The sequence below is a fragment of the Phaenicophaeus curvirostris genome, chromosome 2 (assembly GCF_032191515.1).
Source record: "Phaenicophaeus curvirostris isolate KB17595 chromosome 2, BPBGC_Pcur_1.0, whole genome shotgun sequence".
Lineage (NCBI taxonomy): Eukaryota > Metazoa > Chordata > Aves > Cuculiformes > Cuculidae > Phaenicophaeus > Phaenicophaeus curvirostris.
Window position 1 is genome coordinate 99652768 of NC_091393.1, and position 21228 is coordinate 99673995.

At 43.9% G+C, this 21228-nt stretch overlaps 1 protein-coding gene across 2 annotated transcripts; it reads right to left on the reverse strand.

Moving 5' to 3' along the window:
• Positions 1–394: 394 nt before the first annotated feature.
• LOC138717001 (D-beta-hydroxybutyrate dehydrogenase, mitochondrial-like) lies at positions 395–18116 on the reverse strand. Of its 2 annotated transcripts, XR_011336799.1 has the most exons (5): positions 17789–18116; positions 8547–8699; positions 5721–5851; positions 2409–2945; positions 395–2349 (listed from the first exon to the last, which is right to left on the reverse strand). XR_011336799.1 is itself a non-coding variant. In XM_069850164.1 (4 exons), exons 1-4 carry the CDS (start codon positions 18114–18116, stop codon positions 2598–2600), a joined length of 960 nt encoding a protein of 319 aa, XP_069706265.1. In that variant the 3' UTR covers positions 2400–2597. The 2 variants fall into 2 exon arrangements, 1 of the variants encoding a protein (XP_069706265.1); XM_069850164.1 differs by lacking the exon at positions 395–2349 and having other exon boundaries at positions 2400–2945.
• Positions 18117–21228: the final 3112 nt, after the last annotated feature.

The following is a 21228-nucleotide window of genomic DNA, read 5'->3' on the forward strand; positions in this document are numbered from 1 at the left end:
TAACTTGACCTGAGATAAAGGTCATTTCAGCATTACTGGGTAAGAGGGAGGCACTTCTCACCCGACAATGTGGCAAAGTAACTCAAGGGATGGTGGGGCATTCCAGCAGCTGTACGCTTCCCAGCATGTGCTTGCCAGGTACTCTGTATGCCAGGATAAGGATTGGGATCCTGAGAGCTGGGTGGGGTTTCCAGTGATGCATCGGTGGGCAAGAGTTCAGCTGAAGAACTGACAGCTCTGGGAGATCTTTGGAGTTTGTCACTGACTTGGTTAGCAGTGTTTGTTCACTAAAAGCTTCTGTTACTAGTTCTGCAGCCTCTGTACCCTAGAAGACCTGTGGAGGAAGGAGTGCCGCACCTCTTTCATCATAATTTCTTACAAGGGTCTCTTTCCTATTAAGGCCAGGGACTCTGAAATCATTCCTGCTACTTTTTTTTTTCACTTGTACGTGTCTAATGCTGTGCCTTGGAACACATGTAACTCGGTGGGAGGATTCCAGATGACTTTCAGTGGGAGGCATCAGGCCTGTTAATAACTGAAGCTCCGACTCTCTCTTGATTAGCTCTTTATATGCAGATCATAATATTAAAAAGCTGAAGGGGAAGACAAAAGATAATAATTCTGTAGCTGGTTTTCAGTTAGCTTCCACACTGACAGGTTAGACAGCAATGAAAATACAAACTGTCTTCATTTGTCCCATCTGTTCTGATCCAGCCTGTCCCTGTACCCCCTGTGAGATACTACGCACTGCAAGTTCTTAGTTTTCAAGATGAAGGAATAAGTGTTCTGGAGTGTTCCTCACGTGATGTTACATGAGACCACTGAAATATTTATTGATCACGAGCTTCACCACATACACAGCAGACAAAGAAGGAATTTTCAATTGGAACTGTTTCACGTTAATATCTGGGAGGCAGCTCTTCTGGTGGTCCTGGCTTTTAGCAAATATTTACTGCAGTAGCTTTTAGAAATGCAGATAGAAAGGAGACCACGTGATGGAAAGAGACATTGTCTTTGAAGCAAAGAGAAACACGTGTATCCCTGGGCCTGATGGAGAAACATCTGGGTGTCAAAGCTGCTTGCTGAGTTCAGTGCTACTTACTGTAAGGAAGGGTAATCTGCACAAAAACCAGCTAAGAGCATGAAAGTAACTCTTCCAAAGCTGTGTAACACTGCTGAAATCCCTGAGGTCAAGCAGGGGGAATTCCTATACAAGAAATCAATCAGTTCAGTTGGAATAATCCTTGTTCCTATTCGCTTGCTTGGCCTTGCTCAGTTGTGGTTAAATGAGGAGAGTGGATGATAATCATCTGATAATCTTGCCATTGATGGGCAGGGGAACAGGTGGGAGCCTTGGCTTGCCCTCTTAACAATGCCAGCTCCAGAGATGTGTCCAGCATTTGAGCGGAGAAGTAAGAAGTTCCAGAAGGTTAAAAAGGTGCAGTAAGATGGCTGTTCCACTGCCGAGTGTATCAAGAGAGGACCTGGAATAGTTAGTCTGTTTGCTTATCTCGACTATGTTTCTGACTCAGATTGCCCAGCTACCCACCACAACTGAAAGTAACTTTTCTCAGTAATTAATGAAATATATTAAGAAAGACTTGGCAGACATAGGATGGGATTTCTGGTTCATACCAAAAAGGTAACTAGGTCAACTTACAGCAGAGTCTTGAGTTTGATATGGGAAACCTGGCATGGGGAAGGCTAGTGCTCCATGATGCTGCCCTGTATCTGCCAGTGTCATCACAGCTGATTCCAGCTATTCTGGGATCTTTTGGTCCCAGAGTTCTTGAATTTTGTGTCGTGCCACAACCAAGCCAAATATAAAACTCTGTATGTGTAAACCAGCTTTCTCTTCCACAACAGTTAATAGGAGACTACTAACAAAGCCACTGTGCTCAATTATTGTCATAGACATGTTACTAAAGTTTTCCTGCTCATGTTAATATATACTTTTTTCTTCAGACCTTATTCCCTATAATAAAACCAGAGCTCCAGGCTGAATATGTTCTTCTGAAGCAACAGGTTGCTACTGCATATGAGTACCTGTCACCTTCGTGTTTAGCTCTCTGACTACACTTTAGGTTAATGTATTGATTAATCCAGACATTAGATAAAATATAGTTTATTTAGGATTTAATACTCATTTCTAAATGGAATATGTTACTTATTTTCCAAAGTTCATGATATACTGTCTTTGTTACAGATTTATCCAGAACATCTGAAAAAGTACTGAACTGTAGTTAGCCAATACACTATTTCCATGTTACAAGTTTATTATTCAACTCTTCCTAACTTTCTACAGCCATGTGACTCTATTCAAAGTATTTCAAGGTCTGTCGCTCATTTCTAACTTTTCCATTAACCCCTTCCCATCACTCCTAATAAAATACTACCCAGATTCCTACAAATAAGGTATTTTTATCTCTGCTGTAATGATTTCAGGTGTGCAATTGCCCTATAGGATATCCTCTATTTTTGTCTCCATCACGTCTCTAACACAGTAACTTGGTATTTCTGGAGGCATTAGACTGAGCCCTGGTTTTCACATGTTAAAAAACTCCACAGCTCGAGTCACTGAACAGTACCAACGTAGACTATGCAAGTTTTACTTTACTCAGTGCATAAGACAAAACGCAATCCATCACAGCAGTTGGGCATAAGGCGCACACAAACACCAGTGCTTTTTCCTTCAGCTTTGCTACCATGTAACGTGCCTTGGGTGCAGGAGACATTAAAGCATCCAGCATAGCATCTACAACTTCATTGCTGTTAGTGCTTCCTTCACTGAGTATGCTGTTGAAAAAGTTTGCCCGCTCTTGAACATACTCCTTATTGTAAACCGCCTTTTCCTCTTCACTGAGTTCATTCCAGATCTCTTCGGCACTGAGTGGTGGCTGAATTTTTGTAGAGCGTGCATAATTTCCTGGCTGAATAATACAGACCTAAAAGCAAGATGTAAAACTTACCAAGATGCAATCAGTCATTCTGAATTCAATTAAATACTATGGTCAGTAAAACAGATCAAAAGCTTTCTGCAGACAGATTTCCAGAAAATGCTGCTTTGTTGAAATTTTAACCTTGAAAACTTGACTGAAATCAAATACATTCCCATGAAATGTTTAAGATTGCAGAAGTGCTTTATTCTGACTTTCTCATTTTGCTCTGATTTTAATGTTCTTGTTTTGACTATGCAGCATACCTACACAGAATGCAGTAGTGCATCTTTGATTTTTAGGAAATGCTTAATGGTGTAAATGTTTTGACAATACTGAGACAAAGCATTTCAATATGACTTTGGTGTATCCAAAGTGGAGTACTTTGGATTTTTCACTCGGTGAATCCAGCAAGGGATAATTTTTTGCTCCAATTTGGAATAAAGGGAGATGTTAAAGAAAATTTGAAGGTTCCGGGAAAAGAAGTGCTGTTTTCCCCAGGCAGATGTAACTAAAAGGAAAATAGGCCTTTCCAGCCAAGTACAGAGGGGAGCAAAGGTCCTGGTTTAGCTCTCCCTGAAGTCATTAGCAAATTTCCATAGATTTCTGTGCATGTAGATTTAAAATGAATACTATACTGCTCCGCCTGTTTTCTTTGCATGTGTCGTTGCTGTTCTAACTTCTGAGTCTCCGGGGGAATTTCTGTGCAGGCTCAGTACTCACAGTATGCATGTTAAAGCTATTTGTAGATATGCAACATTAAAAACTCCATGGCATTTAACTGACCTGATTTCTAAAGACTACAACACAAGGTGAGGAAAAATGGTGCTGAGCTGGGGATCTGGAAAGCCTGTGGTTAACACAAAATATAAATATATAATATAAATATAATATAAAGTCTTAATGTCTCCAGTCTGCTACCCAGCCCATCTACCCTGTCTGTCAGTACCTGCACATGCCCGCCTCTTGGCCTGCACGGCAACTGGCACATGCGCACCAGAGGGGTTGAGGTGTGGATGTTGTATGTGAGGAGCATGAAGGGATGCAGGTAAGCTCCAGCAAAGAGACAGTGTGCATAGCTGGAGGTGTTTTATGCTGCATCAGATAGGTTTGTCATGGGGTATCTTTTGGAGCTCTACTTCTGGGTGCCATTTTCAGACGCGTTCAGTATTAGCCAAAATAATGCCAATAGGAAACTTCCACATGGATTTTAAACAAAGCAGTTTTGAAAACTCTGTTTTGGAGATTTTTGGAGTTGGCTAGGCATCTGAGAGATAATACTTTTCCCCCTTCCTTCGTTTTCTATAGCCTTCTTTCTAGTGAAAGACACATACTTTGCTTCCTGTGGGCAGCCAGCTTGCCTGGCCAGAGTTCAGTGGGACGGAGTCATAGCTCCATCTGTTCCTTGCCACCTCTGGGCAACCTTCTCCTGAAAGGACAAAGGGACCGACAAAGCAGGCAAGGGGAGCAGAGAGAAGAGGGCCTGTGGATTCTGCAGGCTCTCTACAGGGTAGGTTCTGAGGCAAATGCTGGCCAGTCTCTTGCTTACAGTGAGAAACAGAAAAATAACTCTCATAGATATTCCAGAAATGATCATCAGCCTGGCTCACTATATTATGTGCTGAGGCTATTCTGGGGGTAGGGGAAACAGTAAAAATCCCAAAACTACCAGAGCAGCTACCTGTTAAACTAAGCTCTTCCATGCATTTGAGATTATCCTCAGCTAATCGGTTCAAATCCACATCATGCTGTGTGGTATTAGGATGTGTAAAATCACTTGCATTTTATAGCATTTTATATTTATCCAAGAGGGGTAGTTAATAGATGCATAGCAGTAATTTCTTCCAACATACATCTTATGAACAATGCTGTAAATCTGTGTACATAAAAAGTTCACCAACGTAAATCTTCTAGGGAAGACTTTTAGTGTTTGAGAAAAGTGTTTCAGCAGTGGAGTGACTCCAACAAAAAAGCCTAGTGATGCTACTTAGTGATCTAAGCTTCAGGTTTGACTATTAGCGTTGCTTAGACAGGACAGTAAGAGCACTCTTAGAGCCTCTTAGGTTAAGAGAATAAAAACATAATTACTCTGCACAATACTACCTCTTGTGGTGCAGCTGTTCCAACAAAAAAAGGAAGGAAGTTTTACACATTGGTGTTGCGAGACTCTTCAGGGAGGTGATAAGGCTTCCTTCTTGCTGTGCAGCACTAAACGTCTGGGCTGTTTGCTCCCGCAGCCATCCCAGAGAAAGCTCCAGTTACCTGGTGCTGTTAGGACCTCTTCACAGAGTCGGACACTACACAGGCAGGCCTGACTCAGAAAGTTTCTGCACTGCAGAAGGTGTGGAGAAAGGGTGGAAGTTTGAGTGTTGGCACAAAAAGGAGGAACGCTATCCCACAGCTTCTCATAACTGCAAACATCACCCAGGTCTGCTGTTCTCAGTGATTCCCAGCTCACTGATAAAATACCTCCTTCCAAAGGGAAGCTGCACCCATGGATTCAGCTCTGATCTTTATCTTTGTCATTCGGATACGTGGAGCTTGCTTTGCACAAGATTAGGTATTATTTTCCATATGCTTGTTCTTGTTCCCTTGGCCAACATTTCCACTCCCACACCATTGTCTGGTATTCTTTGTGCAAGTCACTTGCTTTTAATCCTAACAGAAAGAGCATCACAGCTCTGTAGGAAGTTTCAGGAGTGAAACTTCTCTCTTTCTCATATGAAAATCAACATTAGAAATAGCAGGGAGCGTCACACAACAGCTACTTCTTACATTACTTACCTGAACACCAAACTTCTTCATTTCCAGTCTTAGAGCATCACAAAACTTTTCAATTGCTGCTTTAGTCATAGAATAAATGCCGTTTCCCAGAGTAAAATAGGCAATAATACTGGACATGAAAACAATACGTCCTGGAAAGAAAATAGTGCAAATAAAATAATTTCACTCTCAATCTTTAACATAGAATTTATTTACCCGAGTCTTCTGAACTACTAATTACGTGGTATTTAGCATGATGCTGTTTTACTACATACTATGCCAAATCTGGGCTGCGTACATGTGCGGTCCCAGCACAGAAGTGCATTCAGCTCAAATTCACACAAAAATCTTCCTTCCATCTAACAGCATATGCTGGACTAGACAAAGTTTAACATATTCCCAACTTGCTGCTTATTCCTTCTGAGTCTGAGACAGGATGCAGGAGATGGAAACAAAGCAGTCCTCTAAAAACTTTAGACTGAAAAGTAGTAGTAAAAGACTATGGTATTAAGAGGAGAAGGACTGCAGAGGAGAGGAGTAGATGATTTTCCCTGCAGTGGATATATACCCATTTTTTTTTTCTGCGCTAAAGATGTCTCTGCACTGAGAGCTGGCTTAAAACTGTGCATATAAAGTGGAAGTCAGACTGCACAGTGATAAGCTGCACCAGAGAAAGGTGACTTGACAAAATCTGTACAGCCTTATGCTGCTTTGCTGTGATTTCCCTGATCTGTGCTGCTTTTTTATCCTTTGTCACTCTTGCCAAGTGCAGGCATGTACTAAAGTAGCAGAGATTTCCAGCTTGAGGCCTTGGGCTGTGTTTCTTTTCAATGGATTACTTTTAAACTTTTATCGCCTAGAGTAAAAAATATGTGAATATGGATATATAAATACGGGAGGTGAGAGAGAAAATGGCATTATCACTAACAATAGAGAGAACATAGTTGCATTTCTGTTGTTACACATGCAGATGATGTTTCATCCCCAATCTGACCAAATGGTATAGACTTGAGTGACATCAAAAGGATATCATGGGAATGAAGTGAAACTTCTCGTTCTGAATTAGTTTCTCTGCCTTCCTACACAGCATCAGGAATAAATCTTACATAAAATAACAGAACAACTACCAGCTTGCTGATCAAGATGCTGCATCAGCTGGCCTGACCATCTGGAAATGTTATGGAGAAACGTTGCTTTTCTCAGAGTAGGATGTTTAATTCCAGGCTGGAGGGCAATACCTCCCCTTACAGGTATTAATAATCTTGAAGCTTTTCTTGGAACAGGTGCCCATCCCAAAATGGCAGCCAGCCCCTTCCTTCAGAACACAGCTGCTGTGTCGTAGGGTCACAGGATGACCTCTGCCTCCTTTATCCTGTTGCTCAGGATGTGGGACATATCATTTAACTTCTCTTTTAGCCTAAGGTAACCAAAACCCAGCTTTCCCAGGAGAAGGCTTTAACACCTAGAAGTCAAGTCTTTCATTTGGAGAGGTCACCTGCTGCCCCCAAACATGAGCTTTAGCTGTCCTGGCTGTTCTTGCAAGGAAGGAGACGAGAAACCTAGGATTCTTCCTAGAAGTGCCCTAACCTCCTCTTCTACATAGATGTGACTTGAAATGGAGTGCAGGCAGTTCATAAAGGCAACATTGAAAGCCAGGAGTGAGGTGCAGGGTGCTCTTTTAAGATAAGGTACTATGTATGTGCAGCCATCTAGACCCAAATCTTCCAAAAGTCTGGGCATGTACACACGATCAGTCCCGTTCACTTCAAAGTAACCCATGCAATTCATGAATTGCCACTGGTAGATCAGCATCATGAAGCTGAAGCAGTAAGTAGGACATCACAGAAAAAAAGTGATGTTTCTACGTGTTATGGCCACATAACACGCTCAGTGGATATGTGCAATAGCACGTTCTTTTACAAAAATATATCCAACTTGCAATATTTAAAGGTGTCTTTTTTTTTTCTTGCATCAGAATATGGTCAACAAAAGGCAACCAAGCAGAGTAGCCAAAAAGGAGATGCTTTTACTTTGCCAATATTTTGTGTAACAGTGGCATCTGGGGCTTCCAGGTGAAGCCCAGCCCTCACTCTGCTTGATGTTGTATACACACAGAACAAATCCTGACCTTAAAGCGATTACAACTTAAATAGGCTAAGCAAAAGGGAGAGAAAGGAAAAGGGTATCCTGTTTTCCCAAATACAGAGGGGGACAGGTAGGGGACAAACTGCAAAGCAACTGAGATGTGCTGCAATGCTGTAGAAAGCTGTTTGAACCATTTCTTCTCAGAAGAAAGGGTAAAGCCCATGTGTATGGAGGTCCATGCAAATACATCTATCCCATTCAATACCCATGCTTCTCTGTATGGCACTCTTTTACACACATGAAGTTTCCCACCCTAGGTCACAGAGAGGATGTCCCTAGTTCTCCTCACAGGATCATCCTTCCTTTCCTAATTGCCAAAACAGTAAAACCCAAATAATAAACTTAAGAAGGAGTTTATTGGATATTTGTGTTTTCTGGTTGTCAGTGCTTGCAAAGTCTTGCCTGGGCTTAATGATCCATTGTAAGCGTTTTTTCTCTCTTTGAGTCAAACACTGAAATCATTCATTATTTGTAAAAACTTTTTTTCTATGTATTGTAAAGTCACAGACTTTAAGGATATATTTTTCCCCTTACAGCTTTACCCTCTTTTCAGGATCAAGTTGCTCTTTCAGGCCACACAGAAGGAGGCTGTCATTTCAGTTCAGTGAGATACAATTAAGGCTTCTTTTATAGATGCTACATTGCCCTGATTATAGTAAGCTAATTATTCTACAACTCTAAATAACGGTGGATTAGCATTACCCTTGTATTTCCTTAGAAGGGGAAGAAATGCCAGGGTTGTCCTGATGCTCCCAAGGAGATTCACATCTGCAAACTTTTCATATTTCTCCATAGGCAGCCACCCTGTCTCACCAAACGTTGATATTCCTGCGTTGTTGACGAGCCCCCAGAAACCTATGAAAGAGAAATGTCTCAGCAAGCATTTTTCATTGCAAAACAGTCACCATTAGGTGACAAAACACTAGTTATTTGAACCCTTGGAAACAACTTTTTGTGTTATCTTTTTGTCTTTTCTACTTAGAAGCACAGGCATGTTTTGTTTAATGAAGGAATGTAATTGTGACCATTATCTGGACCATATGAATCTCAGTGCTATTTAATAATCACTCATTTTATAGTCATCTTACGTTATTTATGAATAACATGGTCTAGGAGACTACATCTTACTGCCAATGCAGTGTACCATGATATTTTAATTACTTTAATCCCACTGTGTGCTATGAAAAGCTTTGTGAAAATTATATTAATCGGTCTAAAGGCTAAAGGGTAATATTTTCAAAGAGCCTGACTAATTTAGGAGCCTAAGTCTTGGCTCCTTTTCCAGGATTTTGAGCTTAAATTCCTTCTGAAACCAGCCAGAATCAGCTACAAAGGTGCAGCATTGGGTAAATTAGCTGAGTAAGGTTTGTGGCTAAGGGATCTTCTTGATTTTGTACTCCTGGACAACTCTGTTGCCCACATAACAATCCACGTAACAATGGGGCTTGGCTCTAAGAAGCACAGCTGCCTGAAATACAGGAACATTCCAGTGTTTACAAGCAGAAACTTAGCAGCACCAAAGCTTGTTCTGACACAACTCTATGCTAGAAAGTGCAAGCCCTTTAGCCCAGAGCCACAGAACGGTTTGTGTGAGCACTGTGCAGTGCTAATCACCTCGACTGTTGGAAATGCTTTTTCGCAGAAGTGTAGAGTGCTGGCAGTTTGGCGCTGATGTGCTGACTAAACCCTGATTAAGCCTTGCTGACTTGTTCTTGCCTTCTGAGCACATATCTGTAGGTGTATGGTGAGGCAGTGAGTGACATGGTGCTTTGGAAAACATTCCTGCTTCTGTTCTCAAATACCTGAGGGTATTTCTAGGGTGACCAGCATTGTAACTAAGAAGTACACAGAGCACTAACTTGCACTGAAACAGCAAGGTTTGCAGCTTGTATCTGCAGCCTCAAAAATTTTTCTAACGCATGTATTTTTAAAACCTTGTATGTGTCTGAGGCAAATGATTGTTTTGTCACGCTTTCCACAGGACCTCCACACCTAGGTTTCTAGTGAGGCACAGTGGGTAACAGTGCCAGTCTTCAATCTTCTGGACACTGGGTCCGGGGCATGTTTGTGATGCCAACACATCTGTAGCCTCCTGTACCCATGGTGGCAAAGAGAGTGTCAGGGTATCTTTGGCCACCACAGTGAAGGTGCTGCAGAAGCCCTTGGGCTGAACTCTTCTTTCTGACCTTCTCTGACACAGGTACTGCGATGATTTCACGGTATCATGGCCCTTCCAGAACCCTGCCAAGAACTGCTAACATATTATTTCTTGCACAACAACAATATAAGCTGAAGCAGACAATTTTTTTAATTAGCAGACCTCTGTAAGCTTTCCTCATGCAGTTACACTACATTTGTGTTATGTAATGAAACTGGTGTTTAAACAGAGAAAGAAACAAAGTTATTTTAGTGAATGTCTCGTTTGCAGAGCCAAACACTTAAAATCAGGAATTTACCACCCAAAACTTTTAACATCCTTCAAAGAGAATAAATCATTATTCAGCAGTCTTATCACACAACACTCCTTGACAATGGACATCTCTTGTCAGTCCAGATACAGACCGACTGCTGTCCTAGTAATGCAGCAGTTTCCTGTGTACTTACCTCTTTTCCACAGCCCCAGACAGAGGACAGAGGAGAGGAAAAGAACCAAAAAAATGACCACTGGAATTGGGCATCCTCAACTTCCTTCTTCCCCCTACTACTGCCTTGCTGTTCTAGGCCTTTCCATCATTCTGTAGCTTTATTTCCCTGTCTTAAATTGGAACTAGCCCATGGGACTGACCTCCTTGTAAAATCCTTCAAGATCAATGCGTTAGAGAGCCCTTGGAAAATGCTAATTACCAATTTTGTTACTTGCACATGATTTGATCTCCAGATGGACTGACTAGCTGCATACCCCATCTGTTTCTACTTAAGGCTGGATGTCTCTGTATTCAGGTTTATTTTTACATAACCTAACTCTTAACACAACACAAACTAAAGCCTGGCATGACTGCAAAAGCTGTTCCCTGATCTTGTCAGCTTTACCTTTCCTAATTAAAAAAAATGTCATTTTGCTTCAGCCACTGCATTCAGCACAGCACAGCAAGAATGTTTGTTCTGTGTACCCCTGAATTCATCAGTGCTTCAGAAATGCATCTATTGAACTTCAAACAATTTGTTTGCTTCCCTTTCTCTAAACTGTGAAATGTAGAATTTATCTTGCAAGTCTAAAGTTTTATCTCCAGCCTTTTGCCATCTTTCCCTTTAAAGACTCCAGGTGATCGGTGGTGAGGCCAGCCTGCGTGTGTGAACAGGCAGAATTCATAGGATAACTGCTCCTTCTTCTCTGGCCAAATCAAAAGTCAAGAGGAGAAAAACTGGCTTGAGTTAAACCAAACCAGATATTTCTGAAGAGAAGATTAAGTAAAACATAAGAGATTTTGCTCGGGGTGAGCTCAAAACATTTTGTTTGCCCTCAGGTGAAACATGTTGTTTCTCAGAACATTTTGGCATTCATGAATGGGAAATTTATTGATATTTTCCACAAATTTTTCTACCACTTTGTTCAATTGAATCAACTCACAGAATTCTACCCAAATAATTAACTTTAATGATGAACATTATTCCCTTATGCCACTTTCTCAGAAAATTTGCTACCTCCTGAAAAACAATCTGCCCGGAACTCAGTCCAAGCACAGTTTAGGAAGAGGGGTGTTTGACTATGCTACAGCAGGCAGGGAATAAATATACTGGAGAGCAGAACTGGACATGAAAGAGATTTTCACTGATCTCTGTATTGGGAAAATGGATCCTGAGGACAAAGATTAAGAGATATAGTAGGGGATCTAAGGAATCACTTTAGGAAACCTAAGTTAAGATTAATGAGGCTTTCAGGAGAAGAACACTAGCTCTTACATAACCTCCCAGATGATTTCTGCTTCAAGATATGTTGACCAAAGGGCACATATCCAAAGTCCTTATTTGGGCCCAAAAGATGCCTGATGTTTTTTTCAAAAACTCTTATAAGTCCTTTTCCTATTCAAGTCAAGCAAGCTATACGCTTGCAAAACCCTGTGAAAATTAAGGCTGTTTCTATCTAGGTGTCTACACAGATCATATCTGAATTTAGCCAGATTTTCTGAATTCAAACGTGTATTCTTGTTATCACTGATCTTTGGAGTTTCTCATCTCAACCTGTTCCCATGCAAAAATGACACGCTCTTCCCTGAAAGATTCCAATCCAATACTAAAGGAAACAATTCAAAGGAAGGACAGTGTCATTTGCTGTATTTGTATGGAAGAAATGAAGAGAGGGAACAAACCAATCTGTGACCTTGCAGGACATCCATGGTAACAGGTCATCTGAGACTCCTGGGTTTCAGATAGGTACCATCCTTTGCTCGGAATATCATGCTGTGGATGTTTTTGTTGCGAAGATGCGTCTATTTGCATAGGAAATGGTACCTTGGCCTCCTGGGTAGATTCCATGAAGAGGAAGTCTTACTGAAGTGGAGGAGGGTATTTAATAACCTTGAAGTAGGAAGTAGGACTAAAATTAATATCCCTTCCTTCTAGTTAGCTACATGTCACCTACTCACAACAGGCAAGGAAAGGACGAGAAATTCCTGGTTTAGACAGAAGAAAATCAGAAAAATACTGAGATTTGCTGCAGAGTCACAGAGAGTTGCAAAAGCAACCATGCTCCGAAGTCCCAGCCTACTTCATATTGGCTTTAATGTGCAAGTGCAAAATGTTTCTCTTCCTTAACAAGAAAGGACTCTAAATATTTCAGAAAGCCATCTTAATGGGCATGCAAGCCATAAAAAAAATAAAGAAAAAGAAAGGCATCAGAGTGAGAAGATTTTCATGGAGGGACAGTTAGTTAGCCCTAGAGAACAAACTATGCATCGTGGAAATTAATTTGCCATCCTTTTCAGACTGACATAATTTCACAGTCTAGAATAGAATAAATATTTATAAGGAAACAAATTATGAAGTGGTAGAATGTCCAACTAGATATGTTGCCAGAAGTGTGGACTTCTACTCTTGCATAACGGTGAGAGAGAGAAGACAAGGTGGACTTTGGGAAATAATTATCTCATGGTTACAGCATAACCAGAAGGTGTAGGGAGTACTGTGTTTCATTCCTGAGATTTTAAACAAGTTTTGTGCATTTTATATTGAATAATCTACTTAAAGCAGAAAGTCTTTTTAGTCTTTTATAAGTCTACTTATCCTGGGCCTAGGAAAATGCCAGAGCGCAGTATCCTACATGAATTCCATTGCCACCAGCAACTGGTCAGTGAGGCTTCTTGGACTAATTCTTCCCAGAACCAGGGACTTCTCATGCTTTTTCATGCAGTGAACTGAGTCAGTGGGAGGGCATGACTCTTGAATCCAGTGGAGTCCACAATTATGTGGTTATTTTTTTTGTTTAGACCCTAGGCAGAAAAAAATGGGCTTTGCAGTGTTGAACTGCAGCCTCAACTTGGGTCTAGGTTTGCAGGAGCTCAAATTTGCCAAAGAACAAGATTCAGGAGGGACTTGAGCTCTGAGTCTCTGTTCATTGCCAGCTTCTTGTCTGGAGAGCCCTCCACTGTAGACTTTACACTCTTCAGGACAGGGACTCTCTTTGTCCATATGCCAGGGTCTAGAACAAGAGTACGTGATGCTGACTAGGATCAATATGCTTTATGGAAATACAAGAAGAAACAAGTGTATTCTGCAAGTTTTGTAGGAGGAAAGTGGTGTATAGAGACTTAATAAAGATGACAAAACATGTATTTTCATCAACTACGAGGAAGGATTTAAGATGAAGGAAAAAATTGGCTTATCAATCAGATTAGGATGACTTGGAAGACTGCATATCTGCCAATGTTTAACATTCAAAATATTTATACTTGTCTGAGCTGCACAGTCCAGGGAAAGGATGATACTGTAATCATCAACAATAAATATTTAATCTTCATCAGGATTTACTCTGAGCTATTTAAACAAAGCGTGCAAAAAGCAACCATTGTTTAACTGCTTTCTCCTTGCTTGGGTACATCTTCTGAGATTTCGATTTGGAACGCACAGCCTTTGCATACTTACCATTAAACCTGGAGTCTGCTGATGTGGCTTCTTGTTGACCATTTATTTAATTATATGGTGTGTTTCAGTGATCTGAATTTATAAGTCCAGCACATTTAAAACCTTTGGTACCCGAGTGAAACTGATCATAGTAAAAATGGTAAAAGAGAAGAGAGGGAACAATCCTTAAGCGAACACCTAGTGATGCCCAGAGACAGTGGTCTCTTTTCAGTTTCTACAGGGAGCTGCTGAATAGATTTATCCCATTCGTGGTGGGGGTAGAAAACGAGAGACAGAACTGTCTTACATGCAAAAAAGGACATCCAGAACACTGCCAGTAACTATTTCAAAGGTAGATTTTTTTTCACAGCTTTTAAGGTAATCTACAATCTACTATAACCTTCAGAACAACTAACTAGACTCCTACATCAGTTTGAATTGTTTGTGCAAAAGCCAAAAACAGGTTTTCTATCTGTCCGATGCTTATTTAAAACAGTCTACTGGACTCACCACCTGTTCTTTGTTCTTCTTACTACAAATACCCTGCATGTACTTGAATTTCAGTTTAGTTAGTCCTCTGCTGTAGGCCCTGGATGCTCTTGTCCTCTGGAAAATGCCCTAAGGTTTCATTGCAGAGACTTCTTTAACTGGTGGGACATTGAGGCACACACTCCACTGCCCACCCTTTGGAAACCTCTGGTAGCAGATAAAATGTTCTGTGCAGCCACATACTCTTTTCATTTTCTAGGTGCTTTCAGAACATAAATTAGCAACTGCAGATGGTTCAGAATTCTCTTTCCTAATGAAAAATAATTTCATTAAAAAATCTTTGACCTAAGTGTAAAAAATCACAATTCCTATCTTTAACAAATAAATTGATTGATATGAGAGCTAACCTTCAGTAGAATCATGAAATTAAAGCTGTTTTTATGAAGTTAAAATACAAAAGAAAACACCACATATCTTTTTACAAGAGGCGAAGGAATTCCTTCCAAGAAGGAACACTCCTACTGAAGTCTTTTGCTTAAAGACTCTACATAAGTAGAATATCCTCACAGTTTGTTTACATTTGAGAGAAAAATATTTATTCTTCTATATTTTATAAATTATGAAGAAGACTTGTGGCATTTAGTCCGTTAACATCAGATATTGAACAAAAGCCTTTGCTCCTTTGTATTTAATAAGCTTAGGAGGAAGATTACTTGATAATTGGGAGTTTTCCCAAATGGCATATGTGCTATCTGTGTCTATAAAATTCAATTTGTGTTCCTGCCTTTGAAGCATACCCTCAAAATGCTGCAGCAGAAAAGCTGACCAGCTGGTGGAAAAAGTTCCATGAAAGGTGTGCTCTGTCCATGCAAGCCCAGCCCTGTGTTACCTGTTTAAAGAACAACCCAGGAGAAACACTGTCTGTGCACACGCCATGCGCATGCTGGATTTCAACACCAGCTCTGCCCCTGGCCCCTCCAGCAAACCCTGATGTCTTTAGTGTAATTTGCCTTGACCTGAAGGTGTCCATATGCCTATGAGCAGCAAGGACAAGAAGCAGGTTAGTGCTGAAATGTGGACTCCAGAGTTTACACGACAGCGTGAACACCATTGCTGCATAAGCTGTCAGAACTACAGGATAAATTATCTGTAACCCAGAGTTTCACGTGACCTGGTCCACATCAAGCCTATAAGGGCTTTTGTGAGTCATCTGGGTTGTCTCTGCAGCTTGGGAAAGAGCCTGAAGGGAAGGCTCTGCCTCTTAATCAGATAAGGTCAAGCTCAACCATAAATACACGTACTTAATGAGCTGCGTCCATTTTACTTTTCGTTTCACCCCCTTCCCAATGTGCTAAAGAACCAGGCAGGCAGAGAACTTGCATTTCATTATCATTCTGCATGCTTTATTCTCTGCTTGTATTTCCTGTCTAATTCTGGGGGACTCTTCTGAGCCTGAGCAAGCCTGCTCTGTGCCATGTGTATCTCCCAGTATTAAACTGTGTGACACTCGCCCTGCAGTCTAAGCAGGAAAGGAGGTAACTGTGGCCCTGTTACCCACATCCTGCCACGTGCTGCGAGCGGATAACCCAGGATTTAGGTTGTCTGCAATTATTCCACAAGCTACGGTCTATCCATTCCCCTGGGTGTACTCTCCCCGCAGAGTTTAAAATTGACAGATTTCCTTTTAAGTCTCTTCCAGGGCCTGGCTTGACAAATATTGAGTTGTACCAAGAAGCAGCTGGTTTGGCATGGCACAGCAGCTGCCCTCTCTGCATTTCCTCTACTTATTCCCCCTTTCACAAGTCATGCCCAGGAATACATCATCTTCTCATCACCTCATCACCGTGACAGTGGCGAGGCCCTGGCACAGGCTGCCCAGGGAAGCTGTGGCTGCCCCATCCCTGGAGGTGTTCAAGGCCAGGTTGGATGGGGCCTTGGGCAGCCTGGGCTGGTGGGAGGTGTCCCTGCCCATGGCAGGGGATTTGGAACTGGATGGGCTTTAAGGTTCCTTCCAACCCAACGCATTCTATGATTCCCACTGCCTCCTATGCATGCACACCTGTTGGCCGTGGTTCCCCGCTGTTGGATACCTGCAAAGGGATCCTGGGGATTTCCCCTCCTGGTAGGAAGGCATTCCCCATTCGAGGCACACTGAAGAGCGCACCCACTTTCCACTGTCGGCACATTCAGACAGGCTTAGCTCAGCACAAGGTGTTTTGAACATCAAACACCACCTTTGTCACTGGTGGCGGTCACTACAGGCGCTCCAGCCACCCCTCTGCAGCTGCTTGCTCCCAGCTGCCTCTCTGAGGATGCTGGCTCCAGCCTCTCCTCTCAGGGTGTTTGCTCCCAGTCTCCCTCTCAGGATGCTCAGGATGCTTGCTCCAGCCACCCCTCTGGGGATGCTCGCTCCCAGTCCTCCTCTCAGGATGCTCGATCCCACTGTCTCTCTCAGGATGCTCATGGTGCTCGCTCCCTGTCCCCCTCTCGGGATGCTTGATCCGTCTGTCTCTCAGGATGCTCGGGATGCTCGGGATGCTCGGGATGCTACAGACGCTCGGGATGCTCACTCCCAGCTCCCCTCTCGGGATGCTCGGGGTGCTAGGGATGCCCGATCCCAGTCTTTCTCTAGGGATGCTCGGGATGCCCGCTCCCAGTCTTTCTCTCGGGATGCTCGGGATGCTTGGAATGCTCGGGATGCTCACTCCCTGTCCCCGTCTCGGGATGCTCGGGATGCCCGCTCCCTGTCACTCTCTAGGGATTCTTTCTCCCTGTCCCCCTCTCGGGATGCTCGCTCCTTGTCCCCCTCTCGGGACGCTCGGGATGCTAGGGATGCTCGGGATGCCCGCTCCCTGTTACTCTCTAGGGATTCTCGCTCCCAGTCTTTCTCTCGGGATGCCCGCTCCCAGACTTTCTCTCGGGATGCTCGGGATGCTCGCTCCCTGTCCCCCTCTCGGGATGCTCGCTCCTTGTCCCCCTCTCGGGATGCTCGCTCCTTGTCCCTCTCTCGGGATGCTCGGGATGCTGGCTCCCAGTCTTTCTCTAGAGATGCTCGGCATGCTCGCTCCCAGCCTCCCCTCTCGGATGCTCGGGATGCCCGCGCCCTGTCTTTCTCTCGGGATGCTCGGGATGCTTGGAATGCTCGGGAAGCTCGAGATGCTCGCTCCCAGTCTTTCTCTAGGGATGCTCAGGATGCTCGCTCCCTGTCCTCCTCTCGGGATGCCCGGGATGCCAGCCGCCCCTCTGGGGGTGTTCGCTCCCAACCCCACTTTCTGGATGTTCTGGATGCCCGGGACGCTCGCTGCAGCCGGGAGGCTGCAGCGAGCGTCCCGGGCATCCAGAACATCCATCCTCCGAGCCCCGGGAGGTCACCTTCTCGCCTCCCCCGCGTTCCTCACCTCGCTCGGGCAGGTGTGCGAGCACCATCTCCTTGGCGCGGCGCACGTCGCGGTCGCGGGTGACATCGAGGGGCAGGACGAGCAGGCGGCCGCCCGCCGCCGCCTCCCGCTGCAGCCGCTGCGCTCCGGGGCCGTCGGGGCAGAGGCAGCCGGCGAACACGGTGAAGCCGAGACGGTGCAGCCGCAGCGCCAGCAGGTGCCCAAAGCCGCTGTCGCAGCCTGTGATGAGCACGGCTCGCCCGGACGGCTCCAGCCGAGCCTCCCCGCGCCGCCACCGCAGCAGCAGGAGGAGGAGGAGGAGGAGGAGGAGAAGGGTCGCTGGCCACATGCTGCCCGTGATCTCGGGCATCCCCCGCTCCGCCCTCGCCCCAACACCCTCCCTGAACTTGTCTCCAGGGCCGGGCTGGAGACGAGGAGACGCCGCCTCGCCCTCCGCCACTACGTAAAAGGAGGTTCTGCCAAGGAACAAGCCGGAGGATGCGGCCTCGAGTGGCAGCGGGGGAGGGTTAGACTGGATATTAGGAAAATTCAATGGAAAGAGTAGTCAAGCGCTGGGACAGGCTGCTCAGGGAAGCAGTGGAGGCGCTGTCCTCGGGGATGTTCAAACACCGTGTAGATGTGGCGCTACGGGACGTGGTTTAGTAGACATAGAATCATAGAATCACCAGGTTGGAAAGGACTCACTGGATCATCGAGTCCAACCATCCCCATCAATCACTAATCCATGCCCCTCAGCACCTCATCCGCCCGTCCTTTAAACACCTCCAGGGATGGTGACTCAACCATCTCCCTGGGCAGCATCTACCAGTGCCCAATGACCCTTTCCATGAAAAATGTTTTCCTGATGTCAAGCCTGAACCTCCCCTGGTGGAGCTTGAAGCCATTCCCCTTTGTCCTGTCCCCTGTCACTTGGGAGAAGAGGCCAGCACCCTCCTCTCCACAACCTCCTTTCAGGTAGTTGTAGAGAGCAATGAGGTCTCCCCTCAGCCTCCTCTTCTCAAGGCTAAACAACCCCAGCTCCCTCAGCTGCTCCTCGTAAGACTTGTTCTCCAGCCCCTTCACCAGCTTTGTTGCTCTTCTCTGGACTCGCTCCAGAGCCCCAGAGACTGTTGGTTTTGTATTGATGATTGGACTTGATGATCCAGTGACAGGCTGAGAGAGTTGTGCTTGTTCAGCCTGGAGGAGAGAAGGCTCCGGGGAGACCTTATAGTGACCTTCCAGTACGTGAAAGGGGCTACAGGAAAGCTGGGGAGGGACTGTTCACAAAGGCTTGTAGCGATAGGACTAGGGGGAACAGTTATAAACTAGCGAGATGCAGATTTAGGCTAGACATAAGGAAGAATTTCTTCACCGTGAGAGCGGTGAGACACTGGCACAGGCTGCCAAGGGAATTTGTGGATGCTCCATTACTGGAGGAGTTTAAGGCCAGGCTGGATGGGGCCTTGAGCAGCCTGGTCTAGCAGGGTGTCCGTGCCCAGATAATCTTTAAGGTCCTTTCCAACCCAAACTATTTTATGATTCTATAATCTTAGAAGTCTTTTCCAACCTTAACAATTCTATGTGTTCTATTACCATTCTTCTCCTCCTGTCCCTCTCGTGGCTTGTTTAGTGAAAATAGCACAGGCTATAAGCATAGTCTTGTCAGCTGGACCCATGCAGGCAAAAGGGAGCTGGTTTGTGCTGAAATCCAGGGCTGAAGTTACCATCAACAGTTCCAAGTCTTCGTTCATTGTAGTTTTACACAGCCCCATCACAACAGCCAAGCCCTAGGGTGTGATATGAATGCATCAGGAGTATTTCTAGATCCGTGAAATTGGGATTTCTAATACAGCTGCCTTATTATGTTATAGTTGTTGTACGCTATGTTAGGATTAAATTGATGTCAGTTCTTCATGGCCCAGATCTATGTCTGCTATGTTATATCAAGGGTGCCTATGAACACTCTTCGATGGAGGAAAAAGTCTATTTCTTATAAGCTAAAATGACAGTTTTACATTGCTGAACAAAGATCCTCGAAAGCTAAGGAGAAATTTGATTAGGCAGGGTTTTCTCTGCCCTTTCTTTCATCTGAGAAACTCTCTAAGCAGCTATTGGAGTGGATGGTATGTTCTATCTGCCTCCTCTGAGTAAAATGAAATAGTTGACAGAAGCAGATGCTTTTATTAATTGCAATTTAAAGTTGGCATGTGAAAAATACAAAGGGGCTAGAGTCATTCATTGGCATACATGGCAGCAGAGGAAGCAGCTCGATTTACTCAGACAGTTATAGATCGTCCTAAATATTTGCTTTGTTTACATCGCCACAGCTCCACAGTCAGCCTTGTTCACTTTACGTAGTTTGCCTTAAATACCCACTGTATCAGGTGGTGGCAAAGGGGTTTCAGAACTGGTGGTGCCCTACTCTTCATGAGCTTCTGTAAATGGCACTGGTCCCTGCAGTCAGCTGTGTGTCATGCTTGCATGGAGATCCCTTTGCACTGACGTAGGGTGTTTGAATGTCATTCTAAGGAGAAAGTGAACAGTTGTTGTTAAAATCTCTTTTCCATGGGCTGGGGCATTCATATGTCTTTACTCTCATTGGCTGCCCATCTGTCTAGATTTACTTTACTTTTTAATTGTTCAGTACTCTCTCTTCTGCAGTGCTCAGGTCTCCTGTAGGCTTATAATAGGACTTAAATAATAGGACATAATAGGACATAAAGCCTCAAGTGGCTCGGAAAAGGAGGTTATGCTTTGCTGCTGGGAAACAAAGTAGGAAGGGGAATGGTTAAACCCAAAAGAAGTTATCCAGATATCTATCCGCAGCAGGATTTATTAGATCGTGCTCCATCACACTGGAAGAGGCTGCCCTTTTTAAGCCTTTGAAAGATCGCTCAGTCTTCTGTGACTACATGAGTCACAATGCTTTGTTTCTACATTTAAAAAATATTATGCAACCCTCAAAATCATGAGAGTTAGTAACAACCTGTCCTCCAGCCAGCTTCCCTGCCTGATTCTCTCCAGCATAAAAAGATGAGGAGGGCTTCCCAATTCTCCTTCTCCATGCCTCCTACCCACCTCTCCTCTGCATCTGCCAGTCTCCACTCTCTCAGCTTTCGTGTCCCATTAATTACACAAAGATCACAGGCAGTGACAAAACCATTCTCCCAAAATATAAAAGGTGACTTAACAAACCTCTGAATCTCATTCTGTTTCTATTCTAAATCAACTTCAAAAGATAGTAAAAAACGCAGTGCACAAATACAGCAGGCTCCCACCTGAGAACAGGAGCAGTGTGCTGTCACAGCAACAGAAAAAAATAGTGTGGAAGTTATGGATTAGAACTGTCTCCTTCACAGTCAGAAACAACTTCATGACTACCTAGTCCAGGAAATGAGGCCATTTAGGTGTACAGCGAACACTGCATGCAGGAGAATTTCTCTATTTGTTGGAATTATTTT